Source organism: Trachypithecus francoisi, unplaced genomic scaffold (assembly GCF_009764315.1).
Source record: "Trachypithecus francoisi isolate TF-2019V2 unplaced genomic scaffold, Tfra_2.0 Lachesis_group3, whole genome shotgun sequence".
NCBI classification, from domain to species: Eukaryota; Metazoa; Chordata; class Mammalia; order Primates; family Cercopithecidae; genus Trachypithecus; species Trachypithecus francoisi.
In genome coordinates, this window is record NW_022681468.1 from 121,037,922 (window position 1) to 121,049,424 (window position 11,503).

The 11,503-nt window shown below is 51.0% G+C and overlaps 1 protein-coding gene across 2 annotated transcripts in view; it reads left to right on the forward strand.

Moving 5' to 3' along the window:
• The window catches only part of ITGA11 (integrin subunit alpha 11), a 133,875-nt gene extending 122,897 nt beyond the window's left edge, over positions 1-10,978 (forward strand). The window contains exons 25-30 of one of the 2 annotated variants that reach the window (XM_033189606.1): positions 767-880; positions 1,086-1,172; positions 4,592-4,702; positions 4,845-4,940; positions 8,401-8,514; positions 9,165-10,978. In XM_033189606.1, coding sequence (XP_033045497.1) covers positions 767-880; positions 1,086-1,172; positions 4,592-4,702; positions 4,845-4,940; positions 8,401-8,514; positions 9,165-9,236 — 594 coding nt within the window. In that variant the 3' untranslated portion in view covers positions 9,237-10,978. Of the gene's footprint in view, positions 1-766; positions 881-1,085; positions 1,173-2,856; positions 2,967-4,591; positions 4,703-4,844; positions 4,941-8,400; positions 8,515-9,164 lie in introns of those variants that run through there. The other variant, XM_033189607.1, reaches the window with a different exon arrangement.
• The last annotated feature ends 525 nt before the right edge of the window (positions 10,979-11,503 follow it).

Here is an 11,503-nt window from a genome sequence, read left to right on the forward strand (position 1 = left end):
ATGTGAACAATCACGCACTCGCTATTTAGTAATACATCCTTTGTTAATTAATGATTCCATCTCATAATGCATTCATTGCTGTCACCGTCTTCACCCTGGCCTCTACAAAATCCCCACCCCAGCCAAAAAGAGTTGAAAATGCAGGTGGACTGGGCGCAGTGGCTCACACCTGTAATCGCAGCACTTTGGGAGGCTAGGGCGGGCAGATCACGAGGTCAGGAGATCGAGACCATCCTGGCTAACATGGTGAAACCCCGTCTCTACTGAAACTACAAAAAAAAAAAAAAAAAAAAAAATTAGCCGGGTGAGGTGGCGGGCGCCTGTAGTCCCAGCTACTCGGGAGGCTGAGTCGGGAGAATGGCGTGAACCAAGGAGGCGGAGGTTGCAGTGAGCCGAGATCGCACCACTGCACTCCAGCCTGGGTGATAGAGCAAGACTCAGTCTTATAAAAAAAAAAAAAAAGAAAGAAAAGAAAAGAAAATGGAGGTGGCCCCTGCTCTCCGACCTCTGGATCCCCACTGGCTTGTCTTCAGCTTCCAGCCACCCCTCCCCTCTCAGGCTTTCTTGCACTCGTCCGTGCAGTCCCCGGCCACAATTTGACAGAGCGTAGGAGCTTCCACAGTGAAAACACCAGGGGCCTTGAGTGGGCCTTTTTCCCAGGCCTGGTGGAGGAATTGCCACCCCCAGGGGCTGGTTGGCCCCTGTGGACCTTGTTTTCCGCCCCCCTCAACTGACTGTACTGACACCCCCTCGTCTCTGGCCACAGATCCAGAACTTGGGCTTGTTCCCCATCCACGGGGTGATGATGAAGATCACCGTTCCCATCGCCACCAGGGGCGGCAACCGCCTGCTGAAGCTGAGGGACTTCCTCACCGATCAGGTACCGATGCCCTTGGGAGCCGGCTCAGGGGAGGGGACCAGAAGGAGACAGACATTCCCCCTACGTGTGTCCCCAGGTTCCCAGACCCCAGCTCCCTTCTCCAGGGCCAGGGCTAGAGGAGGAGAAAAGAAGCATCTCTGGGAACCTGCATCTGCCAGAGCTGGTTGTGAGGATGTGTGTGTGTGTGTCCGTGTCCTTTATGTAGGCGAACACGTCCTGTAACATCTGGGGGAACAGCACTGAGTACCGGCCCACCCCAATGGAGGAAGACTTGAGTCGTGCTCCGCAGCTGGTGAGTGTCCCCCATGCAGAGAGCCACAGTGGTTGGGGTTAGAGGCGTGCCGCCAGCGCTGTGGGGCCCATTTCCCTCCTGATCCAACAGCTGGTCAGTAAGAGCTTACTGAGCACCTATATGTACCCAGCCCCAAACCAAGAAAAAACTGAAGGAGGAAAAGACTTCTTGGCCTGTGTGAGTCCCCCATCTCACAGGGAGTGGAACAAACCCACAGAGTGGGTGTCTGAGAAGCCAAGGTCACAGCCTGTGGTGTGCCAGGCAAACGAGCAGAAAGGGGTGGGGACAGTGGACTTGCACCTGGGCCAAGCAGACCCATAGGATACAGAGAAGCAGAGAGAAGCGGAACACTGGAACACGCACATGGCTTGTACTGGAGGCATTTGGCCGCATCATCTGGGGCCTCCTGCCCTAGAGATGGAATGCAGATCAGCTTCAATTTCCATAGCCCTCCTGAAACACCTGCTCATTTCCGGTTTGCTTTCTCAGGGTTGCTTCTGCCTCCAGATACCAGTTTCTCACCCTGCTTCCACTGTTCTTTACCCAGACAACAAACTTCGCTGTTTTAGTTTTACTTTCCCCAGACAAGTGCCCCCCACAAAGCACTTACTGAGGGTAGCGTGCTTTGCCAAAGATTTGGGCTGCATTGGGGTTGAGGTGGGCAGCGAGGCAGCAACACTAGCAACTTTCACCTAATGAATTCTGTTTGAAGATTGGATTTCCCATCAACGTTAGTTTCTCCACTTAATCCTTATATTATAAATGATCTTGTGGCATTACTCTAGCTAAGACCTCCAGTGCAATGGTAAATAGATATGATGATGACAGAATCATCAGGATTACCTTAATCATGATGACTTAAAGGAATTTATTTTTATTTTGATTGTTAAATATGATCATTGCTATAGGCTTCACACACGAGGGGATTTCAAAATCATTAGGCATCCACCTTCCAGTCCTGATTTGGTTCCTTCTAACTTCTTTTGGTTTGCTAAATCTTAAAAAAATATATATTTAAAGGACACCCATTTTTCCTCAACTAATAATGTTAAAAAAAATACTGCATTAGGCCATGCACAGTGGCTCGTGCCTGTTGTCCAAGCACTTTGGGAGGCCGAGGCAGGCGGATCATGAGGTCAGGAGCTCGAGACCAGCCTGGCCTGCATAGTGAAACCCCATCTCTACTAAACATACAAAAATTAGCCAGGTGTGGTGGCGTACATCTGTAGTCCCAGCTGCTCGGGAGGCTGAGGCAAGAGAATCGCTTGAACCCAGGTGGCAGAAGTTGCAGTGAGCCGAGATCATGCCACTCTACTCTAGCCTGGGCAACAGAGCAAGACTCTGTCTCAAAAAAAAAAAAAGGACTGCATTGACATGGTTAAATTCCCAGGACACTTAGTTATTTAAGAATGGACTGAATGTTTGGTATCATTGCTTACAAAAGTGTTTTGAACTTGATGGAGCTTATGTTGAGAAGTAAAATTTAATTTTTAATTTTTATCTTTTAATTCCATTTTTCCACAAACTTTTTGAAATCCCTTTGAGAGGAGCAAGCAGGAGCATTGTCATGGTGGAGAAGGACTCTCTGGCGACATTTTCCCAGCCATTTTTCTGCTAAAGCTTTGGCTAACTTTCTCACAACACTGTCGTAATAACCAGATGTTCTGTTTCTTTGGCCCTCCAGAAAGTCAACAAGCAAAATGTTCTGAGCATTCCGAAAAACTGTTGCCACGACCTTTGCTCTTGACTGATCCGCGTTTGCTTTGACTGGACCACATCCACCTCTTGGTAGCCACTGCTTTTTTTGTGCTTTGTCTTCAGGATGGTACTGGCAAAGCCACCTTTTACCTGTTATAATTATTTGAAGAAATGCTTCAGGATCTTGATACCACTTGTTTAAAATTTCCATTGAAAGTTCTGCTCTTTTCTGCAACTGATCTAGGTGCAACAGATTGGGTACCCATCAAGTGGAAATTTTGCTCAACTTTAATTTTTCAGTCAGAATGATGTCAACTAAACCAACTGAGATGTCTATAGTGTTGGCTAATGGTTCTGCTGTTAATTGTCAGGCTTCTTCAATGAGGGCCTGAACAAGATTATTTTTTTCCTCACAAATTGATATGAATGATCTGCTGCAAGCTCCATCTTCAGTGTCAGTGTCCTCTAACCCCTCCTTTTTTTTTTTTTTTTTTTTTGAGACTGAGTCTTGCTCAGTCACCCAGCTGGAGTGCAATGGTGTGATCTCGGTTCACTGCAACCTCCGCCTCCGGGTTCAAGTGATTCTCCTGCCTCAGCCTCCCAAGTAGTTGGGACTACAGGCACATGCTACCACACCTGGCTAACTGTTTGTATTTTTTTTTTTTTTTTTTTTTTTGAGACGGAGTCTTGCTCTGTCGCCCGGGCTGGAGTGCAGTGGCCGGATCTCAGCTCACTGCAAGCTCCACCTCCCAGGTTTATGCCATTCTCCTGCCTCAGCCTCCCGCGTAGCTGGGACTACAGGCGCCTGCCACCTCGCCCGGCTAGTTTTTTGTATTTTTTAGTAGAGACGGGGTTTCACCGGGTTAGCCAGGATGGTCTTGATCTTCTGACCCTGTGATCTGCCTGCTTCAGCCTCCCAAAGTGCTTGGATTACAGACATGAGCCACCGTGTCCGGCCCTCTAATCCCTTCTTAAAACAAGTTATCCATCTGCAAACTGCTGATTTCTTTGTGATATCATCCCCATCAACTTTTTATAACGCATCAATGATTTCACTGTTCTTCCACTCAAGTTTCGCCATAAATTTGATATTTGCTTTTGCTTCAATTGTAGCAGAATTCATGTTGCTCTGATAGGACTCTTCTCAAACTGATGTCTTGTCCTTCTTAGTGCCTCAAACTAGATCCTGTTCACATATGTTACAACAAGTTAATACAAGTTTATTTTGGTGCAAAAAAAGGTTTTGGAATCCATGCATAGTTTTTCCGTAATACACATTTTCCATGAACTTTATGAAGACCCCTTTTGTCTGATTCAGGAAGTTCCCTGGGAGTTTTTATCATGAACAGAAGTTGGACTTCCTAAAATACTTTTTCTGCATCTGTTGCAGCGATCATAGAATTTTTATCTTAATGTGTTTATATGGTGATGGGAAACATTTATAGATTCCCTAATGTTGAACCAAAGTTCTGTCCCTGGAATATACCCAGGCCAGTCACAATGCACAGCGTCAAGTGGAGCATCAGATATACCGTCCTTCATTTGTCCTTCAGTCATCCCCTGGCAGGCGCAGTGCACATGTCCCCCACTCCCAAATTTCTCCTTGTCCCCTGTCCTCTGCGCCTGCCCCCAGGAGCAGAGCCCCAGTCATTCAAGCAGTGTTGCCGCCCCCTGCTCCCCTAGCCCAGCAGCTCAGCCCTGAGACCCATCTTCTCTTTCAGAATCACAGCAACTCTGATGTCGTCTCCATCAATTGCAATATACGGCTGGCCCCCAATCAGGAAATCAATTTCCATCTACTGGGAAACCTGTGGTTGAGGTCCCTAAAAGCAGTAAGTAGAGCCCCTGGGCTGCGCTGGAAGGAAGAAGGGAAAGGGGGTGGCTGTTGGGATGTCTTCCACCTGGGGCTGTCTGGGGAGGGGACGGGAAGAAAAGCTTCCAGGCCAGCTTCTGACGAGCCCTCTGATTGCACAGCTCAAGTACAAATCCATGAAAATCATGGTCAACGCAGCCTTGCAGAGGCAGTTCCACAGCCCCTTCATCTTCCGTGAGGAGGATCCCAGCCGCCAGGTAAGCCCCTGGGAGCCCTCCAGAACTGGGCTTAGGCCAGACAGCTTGGGAAAGGGTTGGCCGCACTCCTCTAGAGTTTTCCTACAACCCCTGGCTGCATGTCCCAGCAGCAGAGAATCAGGCAGACCCGAGGGCTGTTAGGGCGGCCGCTGAGGAGAGGGGAAAAAGCAAGACAAATGGGCCTCAGGGGCAACACTAGGGAAGGTCCAGAGGTCTAGTGTGAACTGAATTTGTGAAGACCAAAGGATGGGAGATGCCTCGGGATTGGTCTCTTTATTAGTTGGGTAAAAGCAGATTGTTACAGATCACACTGGCTTCATTCGGGGTCCGGGAAAGGAGTGAGACTCTGCGTGAGACCCAACGAGAAGTGAAGTCTTAAAGAAAAGCCCATTCCTGGAAGAAGTAGCAAAGGAAGAAAAAAGAAAAGAAATACATTTGTAAAAGCAAGCAAGCAAGCAAAGCCCAGTCCTGTGGAAATAGACGGGGCAGCAGGGCGCGGGATGCTGCTGCCCTCCACTGGCCACACCCCAGAAATGCCAGCCTGGGCTCCAGACGAGTGTTTCTGGTACAGAGGCGGAGTAAGCTCCCATCCTGACCCCAGGGAGGTGCTGGAGAGCAAAGAGGCAGGGTCAGGAAGCATCCCTTATAAAACAACTCAACAAAAACCAATCACAACCAGGGCTGGGGGATGCCAGGCAGAGGGGTATCAGAATCCACCTAAGGAGCTGTTTTGTGTGTTCATTCATTTGGCATTTGTTGGGTGCCTGTCCTACGACTCCTTCGGCCCCAAAAGGGGAAACAGATAAATTAGGCAGGCAGGGGAACAGTGACAATAAACGGGTGAGTGCAGTCTAGGGGTGAGCACAGGCCCGGGGGAGCGCTTCAGAGCGACAGACGTCCCTGGAAAGCTTTCTGGAGACTGTTTGAACCGAATCTTGAAAGATGCTGGAATGTTCCCGGCATCCAAGACATGGAGGTGTGGTACAGGCACCCCCCACACACACATATCCTGCACGTACAGAGATTGAGAGAGAGAGAGAGACAGAGAGAGAGAGAGAACCCTTCTTCTCACATTGATGCTTGTCTTTTAGGTGACTTTTCCTTCTTCCACCCCCACCCAACCCCCCAAAAAATTCCTCTTATACTCTGTGGATGCCTCACTTCTCTTTTAGAAATCCAGCAACCCGGAAATTAAGCCCCTGTATGCTGGGCTCTGTGCTAGGTGCCAGCGCTGGGGAGGCAGAGCCAGGTACTCGCCTTGAGGGACAGAAAGAGCACACATAAGGGCCCTGCTATTTGCTGGTCCCCAGCTGTGTGCCGAACACAGTGACAGACCTCACAACACTGTGAGGCACTGTCCCCACCCCCATCTCTCAGGTATGCACACCGAGGCATGTCAGATGAGGCAGGAGGGACAGTGACTCGCCTCAAGTTGAACAGCGAGTCAGTGGCCAAAGCAGGGCCCTGTCTGCTGTTGCAGGTGATCCGTTCACTCCACATGTTAGCTGAGCTCCTGCTGCATTCCCAGCACAGTTCCAGGTTCTGAGGATAGAGCAGGGACAAAACAATGCCCCCGCTCTCCTACAGCTGACATTCTAGGCGGGCAATAAACATAAATATAAACATTATCAACTGGTGATAAGGGCCACCCAGAAAAAGGCACACATCTAAGGGTGGAGTGCCAGGGGATGCTGTTTTATACAGGGGAGGTGGGAAAAGCCTTTCCAATAAAGTGACATCAGACAGGGACCATGAGGAAGACAGAAATGTCTTGCGGCTGTGTGAGGAAAACCCTTGTAGGAGAGGGGATAGCAGTGCCTGCAGCAGGCACGCCATGGCATGCATGTTGGAGACCAGGTGGCCGGAGTCTAGAGTAGAGCAAGAGGGAGCAGGAGGTGAGGTCAGCAAGACAGGTGGGACCAGAGAGGGGAGGGCCTTGCAGGCCAGGGCCAGGACTGCACTTTTTACTCTAAGCGAGCTTGAGCAGAGCAGAGCATGGGCCTGCCTTCCTGTTTAGAAGGATCCCTCTAGCTGCTGTGCTGAGAACAGACTGCACACGGGAGGCAGTCGGGCAGCTCTGTAGTCTCCAGAGGAGATGTGAGGGCGCTCAGGTCCAGGAGGTGAGAGGAGTGGCCACATTCCAGGTGTTTCCAAGATAGAGTGGACAGACGTTGTTGCTGGGCTCCGTGCGGGTATGAGAGTTAGGGTCAGTGATGGATATGTGGCTTCTGGCCTGAGCAGTGTGGAGGGATTGTGCTGCCATTTGCTTAGGTGAGAAAGAATTAGAAGGAGCAGGCTTGAGGGGCTGGGGTGTTAAGAGCTTGGTTAGGGACCTGTTACAGTTGCCAGGAAGGCCAGGAGACGGTCGGTATGAGCCTGGAATTCAGTGGAGAATCCAGGCGGAAGATAGAAATGTGAGAGTAGCCAGCATGTAGACGGTGATAGCCACAGGACTGAGGGAGCTGGCCTGGACTTGCTTTCTGACCTTCCCAGCCCTGGCCACTTTTGCCTTTGGGACACCTTTCTCCACAGGAATAAAATATTTATTTATTTATTTATTTATTTATTTATTTATTTATTTTTGAGACGGAGTCTCGCTCTGTCACCCGGGCTGGAGTGCAGTGGCCGGATCTCAGCTCACTGCAAGCTCCGCCTCCCGGGTTCACGCCATTCTCCTGCCTCAGCCTCCCAAGTAACTGGGACTACAGGCGCCTGCCACCTCACCTGGCTAGTTTTCTGTATTGTTTAGTAGAGACGGGGTTTCACCATGTTAGCCAGGGTGGTCTCAATTTCCTGACCTCGTGATCCGCCCATCTCGGCCTCCCAAAGTGCTGGGATTACAGGCTTGAGCCACTGCGCCCGGCCAGAAATAAAATATTTAAAATTATGGTTTATAACTGTGTTGGCACAAAGACAAAAAAATGTTATCCAAGCTGGATTCTATTCCATTTTTTCCTCTAATTTTAAAAGAAATGTAAACATTTTCATGGGCTCCTAAAAGTGTTATGGGCCTTGGCACCATGCCTACCGTGACTCGTGGGAAAGTCAGCCCTGAGTTCACCCAGGAAGTGACTCTAGAAAAAGAAGAGGTGCAAGGACTGAACCGTGGGACACACTGACCTTTAGAAGTGCGGGAGGAGATGCAGAGGCAGCAAAGGGAGAAGGAGTAGCCCATGTGGTGGGAGGAGGATCCAGGGAGTGGCGGGGCCTGAGGCCAAAGGCAGCAAGTGTTTCAAGGAGGCAGGATCACCTGGGCCACTGAACCCAGTGTCGGCTGTTCAGGTGCTGGTCGTCCTGAGGCCTCGGCTGGCCTGTCCACCCATCCCTCTGGCATCCCCCTGAGGAAGAGGATGCAGCTCCCCCACCAGGTGCCAGCTGTCTCCACCCTCCTGCCCCTCCTGGGCTGCAACCCCAGCCCCAGAACAGTAATGCTGTTGGCCTGGCCCCCCTCCCTTTGCAGATCGTGTTTGAGATCTCCAAGCAAGAGGACTGGCAGGTCCCCATCTGGATCATTGTGGGCAGCACCCTGGGGGGCCTCCTGCTGCTGGCCCTGCTGGTCCTGGCACTGTGGAAGGTGAGGTCCCCTGCAGGGGAGGGAAGGAGCAGCATCCTGGCTGGTGGGCTCAGGCTCCAGCCCCTGGAGCTTCGTGGCCACTGCCATGTTCTCCTCTCCAAGGGAGCTGGCACCCCACCCCCTTACCACAGCAGACACATTGGTTAGGGCCAACAGAGGGCACTCAGACTATGGCTCTGACCTATCTGTGGGTGCCTTTGAGAACCTGATGAGAACTAAGGTTCCTATTAATAGAGAAAGAAAAAAAAAAAAAAAAGCAAGTACAAACAACTGCACAAAATTTCTCCAACAATGTCAAGCTGTTAACAAGCCTCCCAAAGTCCATCTCTGTCTCTGAAGCTCTGGTTACAAACCCCGGGTCTCAGCCTCCTCCTGCTACAGATGAAGGAGGCCCAGAGAGGTATGTTGGCTGGGGCTGGTCACACAGCAAGGTGGTAGGAGCCAGCATGACTTCTTGCATGCCACCCATGGTCTCATCCACTGTGTTCCAGTCCACAGAGGCAGTTCTGGAGGAGGGGGTGCTCAGAAGGAGCTGGGGTACTCAAGGAAGCCCTGAGGGAGGAATCTCGAGGAAGCATAGTGGAGGGAAAGCAGGGGTAGCCTTGTCCACCCTGTCCTCCTCTGAGACGTCTCCCTTTGCTTCCTCACAGCTCGGCTTCTTCAAAAGTGCCAGGCGCAGAAGGGAGCCTGGTCTGGACTCCACCCCCAAAGTGCTGGAGTGAGGCTCCAGAGGAGACTTTGAGTTGATGGGGGCCAGGACACCTGTCCAGGCAGTGTTCAGACCCAGGCCTGTGGCCCCACCGAGCTGGAGTGGAGAGGAAGCCAGCTGGCTTTGCACTTGACCTCATCTCCTGAGCAACGGCGCCTGCTCCCTCCAGAATGGAACTCAAGCTGGTTTTAAGTGGAACTGCCCTACTGGGAGGCTGGGACACCTTCAACACAGACCCCTAGGGATTTAAAGGGATACCCCCACACACCCAGGCCCACTCCAAGGCCTCCCTCAGGCTCTCTGGAGGGCATTTGCTGCCCCAGCTACTAAGGTGCTAGGAATTCGTAATTATCCCCATCCTTCAAAGAAACCTAGGGAGGAAGACTGTAAATACGAACCCAATCTGCACACTCCAGGCCTCTAGTTCCAGAAGGACCCAAGACAGAACAGATCTGAAGTCTGCCCTTTTCTCTCACCCTTCCCACCCCTCCATTGGCTCCCAAGTCATACCCACTCCCTTCCCCATACATAGGCCCCTGGGGCTCCCAAAGAATGAACCCAAGCCCAAGGGCTTGATGGTGACAGCTGCGAGCCAGGGATGAAGAAAGACTCTGAGATGTGGAGACTGATGGCCAGGCAAGTGGGACCAGGATACTGGACGCTGCCCTGAGATGAGAGGCAGCCGGGCTCTGCACCCACGTGCATTCACATTGACCGCAACTCACACATTCCCCCACCAATTGTGGCCCCTTGCTCTCAGCTGCCAACCCTCCCAGGCCACTTTTGTTCCCAGGTACCTCATGGGAAGCATGTGGATGACACGATCCCTGGGGCTGTGCATTCCCACATGTCTTCTTGCTGCAGGCTGCCCCTAGACATGGACGCACTGGCCCGGCTGCAGCTGGGCAGCAGGTGTAGGGGTGGGAGCCTCCCCTCCCTGTATCAGCCCCTCCCTACACACACACACTGCCTCCCATCCTTCCCTTATGCCAACCAGTGCACAGGGAAGGGCTTGGCCAGCGCTGTTGAGGGGTGCCCTCTGGAATGCACTGAATAAAGCGCGTGCAAGGACTCCCGGAGCCTGTGCAGCCTCGGTGGCAAATATCTCATCCGCCGGCCCCCAGGACAAGTGGTATGACCAGTGATAATGCCCCAAGGACAAGGGGCATGCCTGGTGCCCAGCGGAGTAATTTATGCCTTAACCTTGTTTTGAGGTAGAAATGAAAGGGGGACACATCAAAGGCATCTGTCCCCCTGTGCACAGTACGACCTTTACTGTCGTAAATATTTTTGAAAAATTAAAAATACAGTGTTTAAAAACAACCAAGCACTGACATCCCATTCTGTGGGCAGAACACATCACAGTGAGCCACACTCCCCTTTGAAGGAGAGCAAGTGGCTGAGGGGGTTTCTTGCTTCCTCCCCCCTACGTGTCGGAAGGGACTCATCCGCCATTTGTTGCCCACAACATGCCCTCCAAGTGGCTGCCTGGCTTGTGTGTGGCGTCTCTAGGGGCGGAGTGCTTTCTCTCCCAAGATCACCCTTCCATCTATGGCCAGTGTGGACAGTGAGGACCCAAATGTTTCACTGTAGCTTCTGCCCTTGGTTCCAGCTCTTCCCTCTCGCGCCTCCCAGACTTCTCCAGGCCAGTTTCATTGTTAACCCTCTTACACTCTGACTTCAACCAAGGCGTCTCCATTCTATTCTTGTGCCATTCATGTCTTGGAGTCCCAGTAAGTAGAACCGTGGAAATAATTTGATCTTGTTTTTGCATAAATGAGGACACTGAGAACCACAGAGAGCCCTAGGCTCCCACAGCAAAACCAAAACTAAACCCAGGACTGCTATCTCCCAAGCCAGATTCTGTCATTCAAGCGCAGCCTCAGAAGGGCTTGATGTGCAGCAAAAGGTGAAAATGGTGAAACTAAAATTTGAGTATCAAAACCCATTGCCTTCTAATAGAATCAGAAGGAAATGTTGCTAAATCATATTCCATTTCAGTCATCACTATTATGAATGGGGTAACCTGGCTAAATAAGAACTAATGAACCCCCACTCAGAAGTGCGTTGTTTGATTTAGCACCAAGTCTTCCATCAAATATCATCAGATCTGAGAGAATACTCTTATGGAAAACCTGATTTTTAGAGGTTGGCATTCATATTTTTAAAAACTGCTACCTGTGACCACACTGCAGGCCAAACAGAATGTACCTGCTGGTCAAATGCAGCCCAGAGGTCACTGAATTGCAGCCTCTGGACTCACAGTCAGAGACAGGCAGC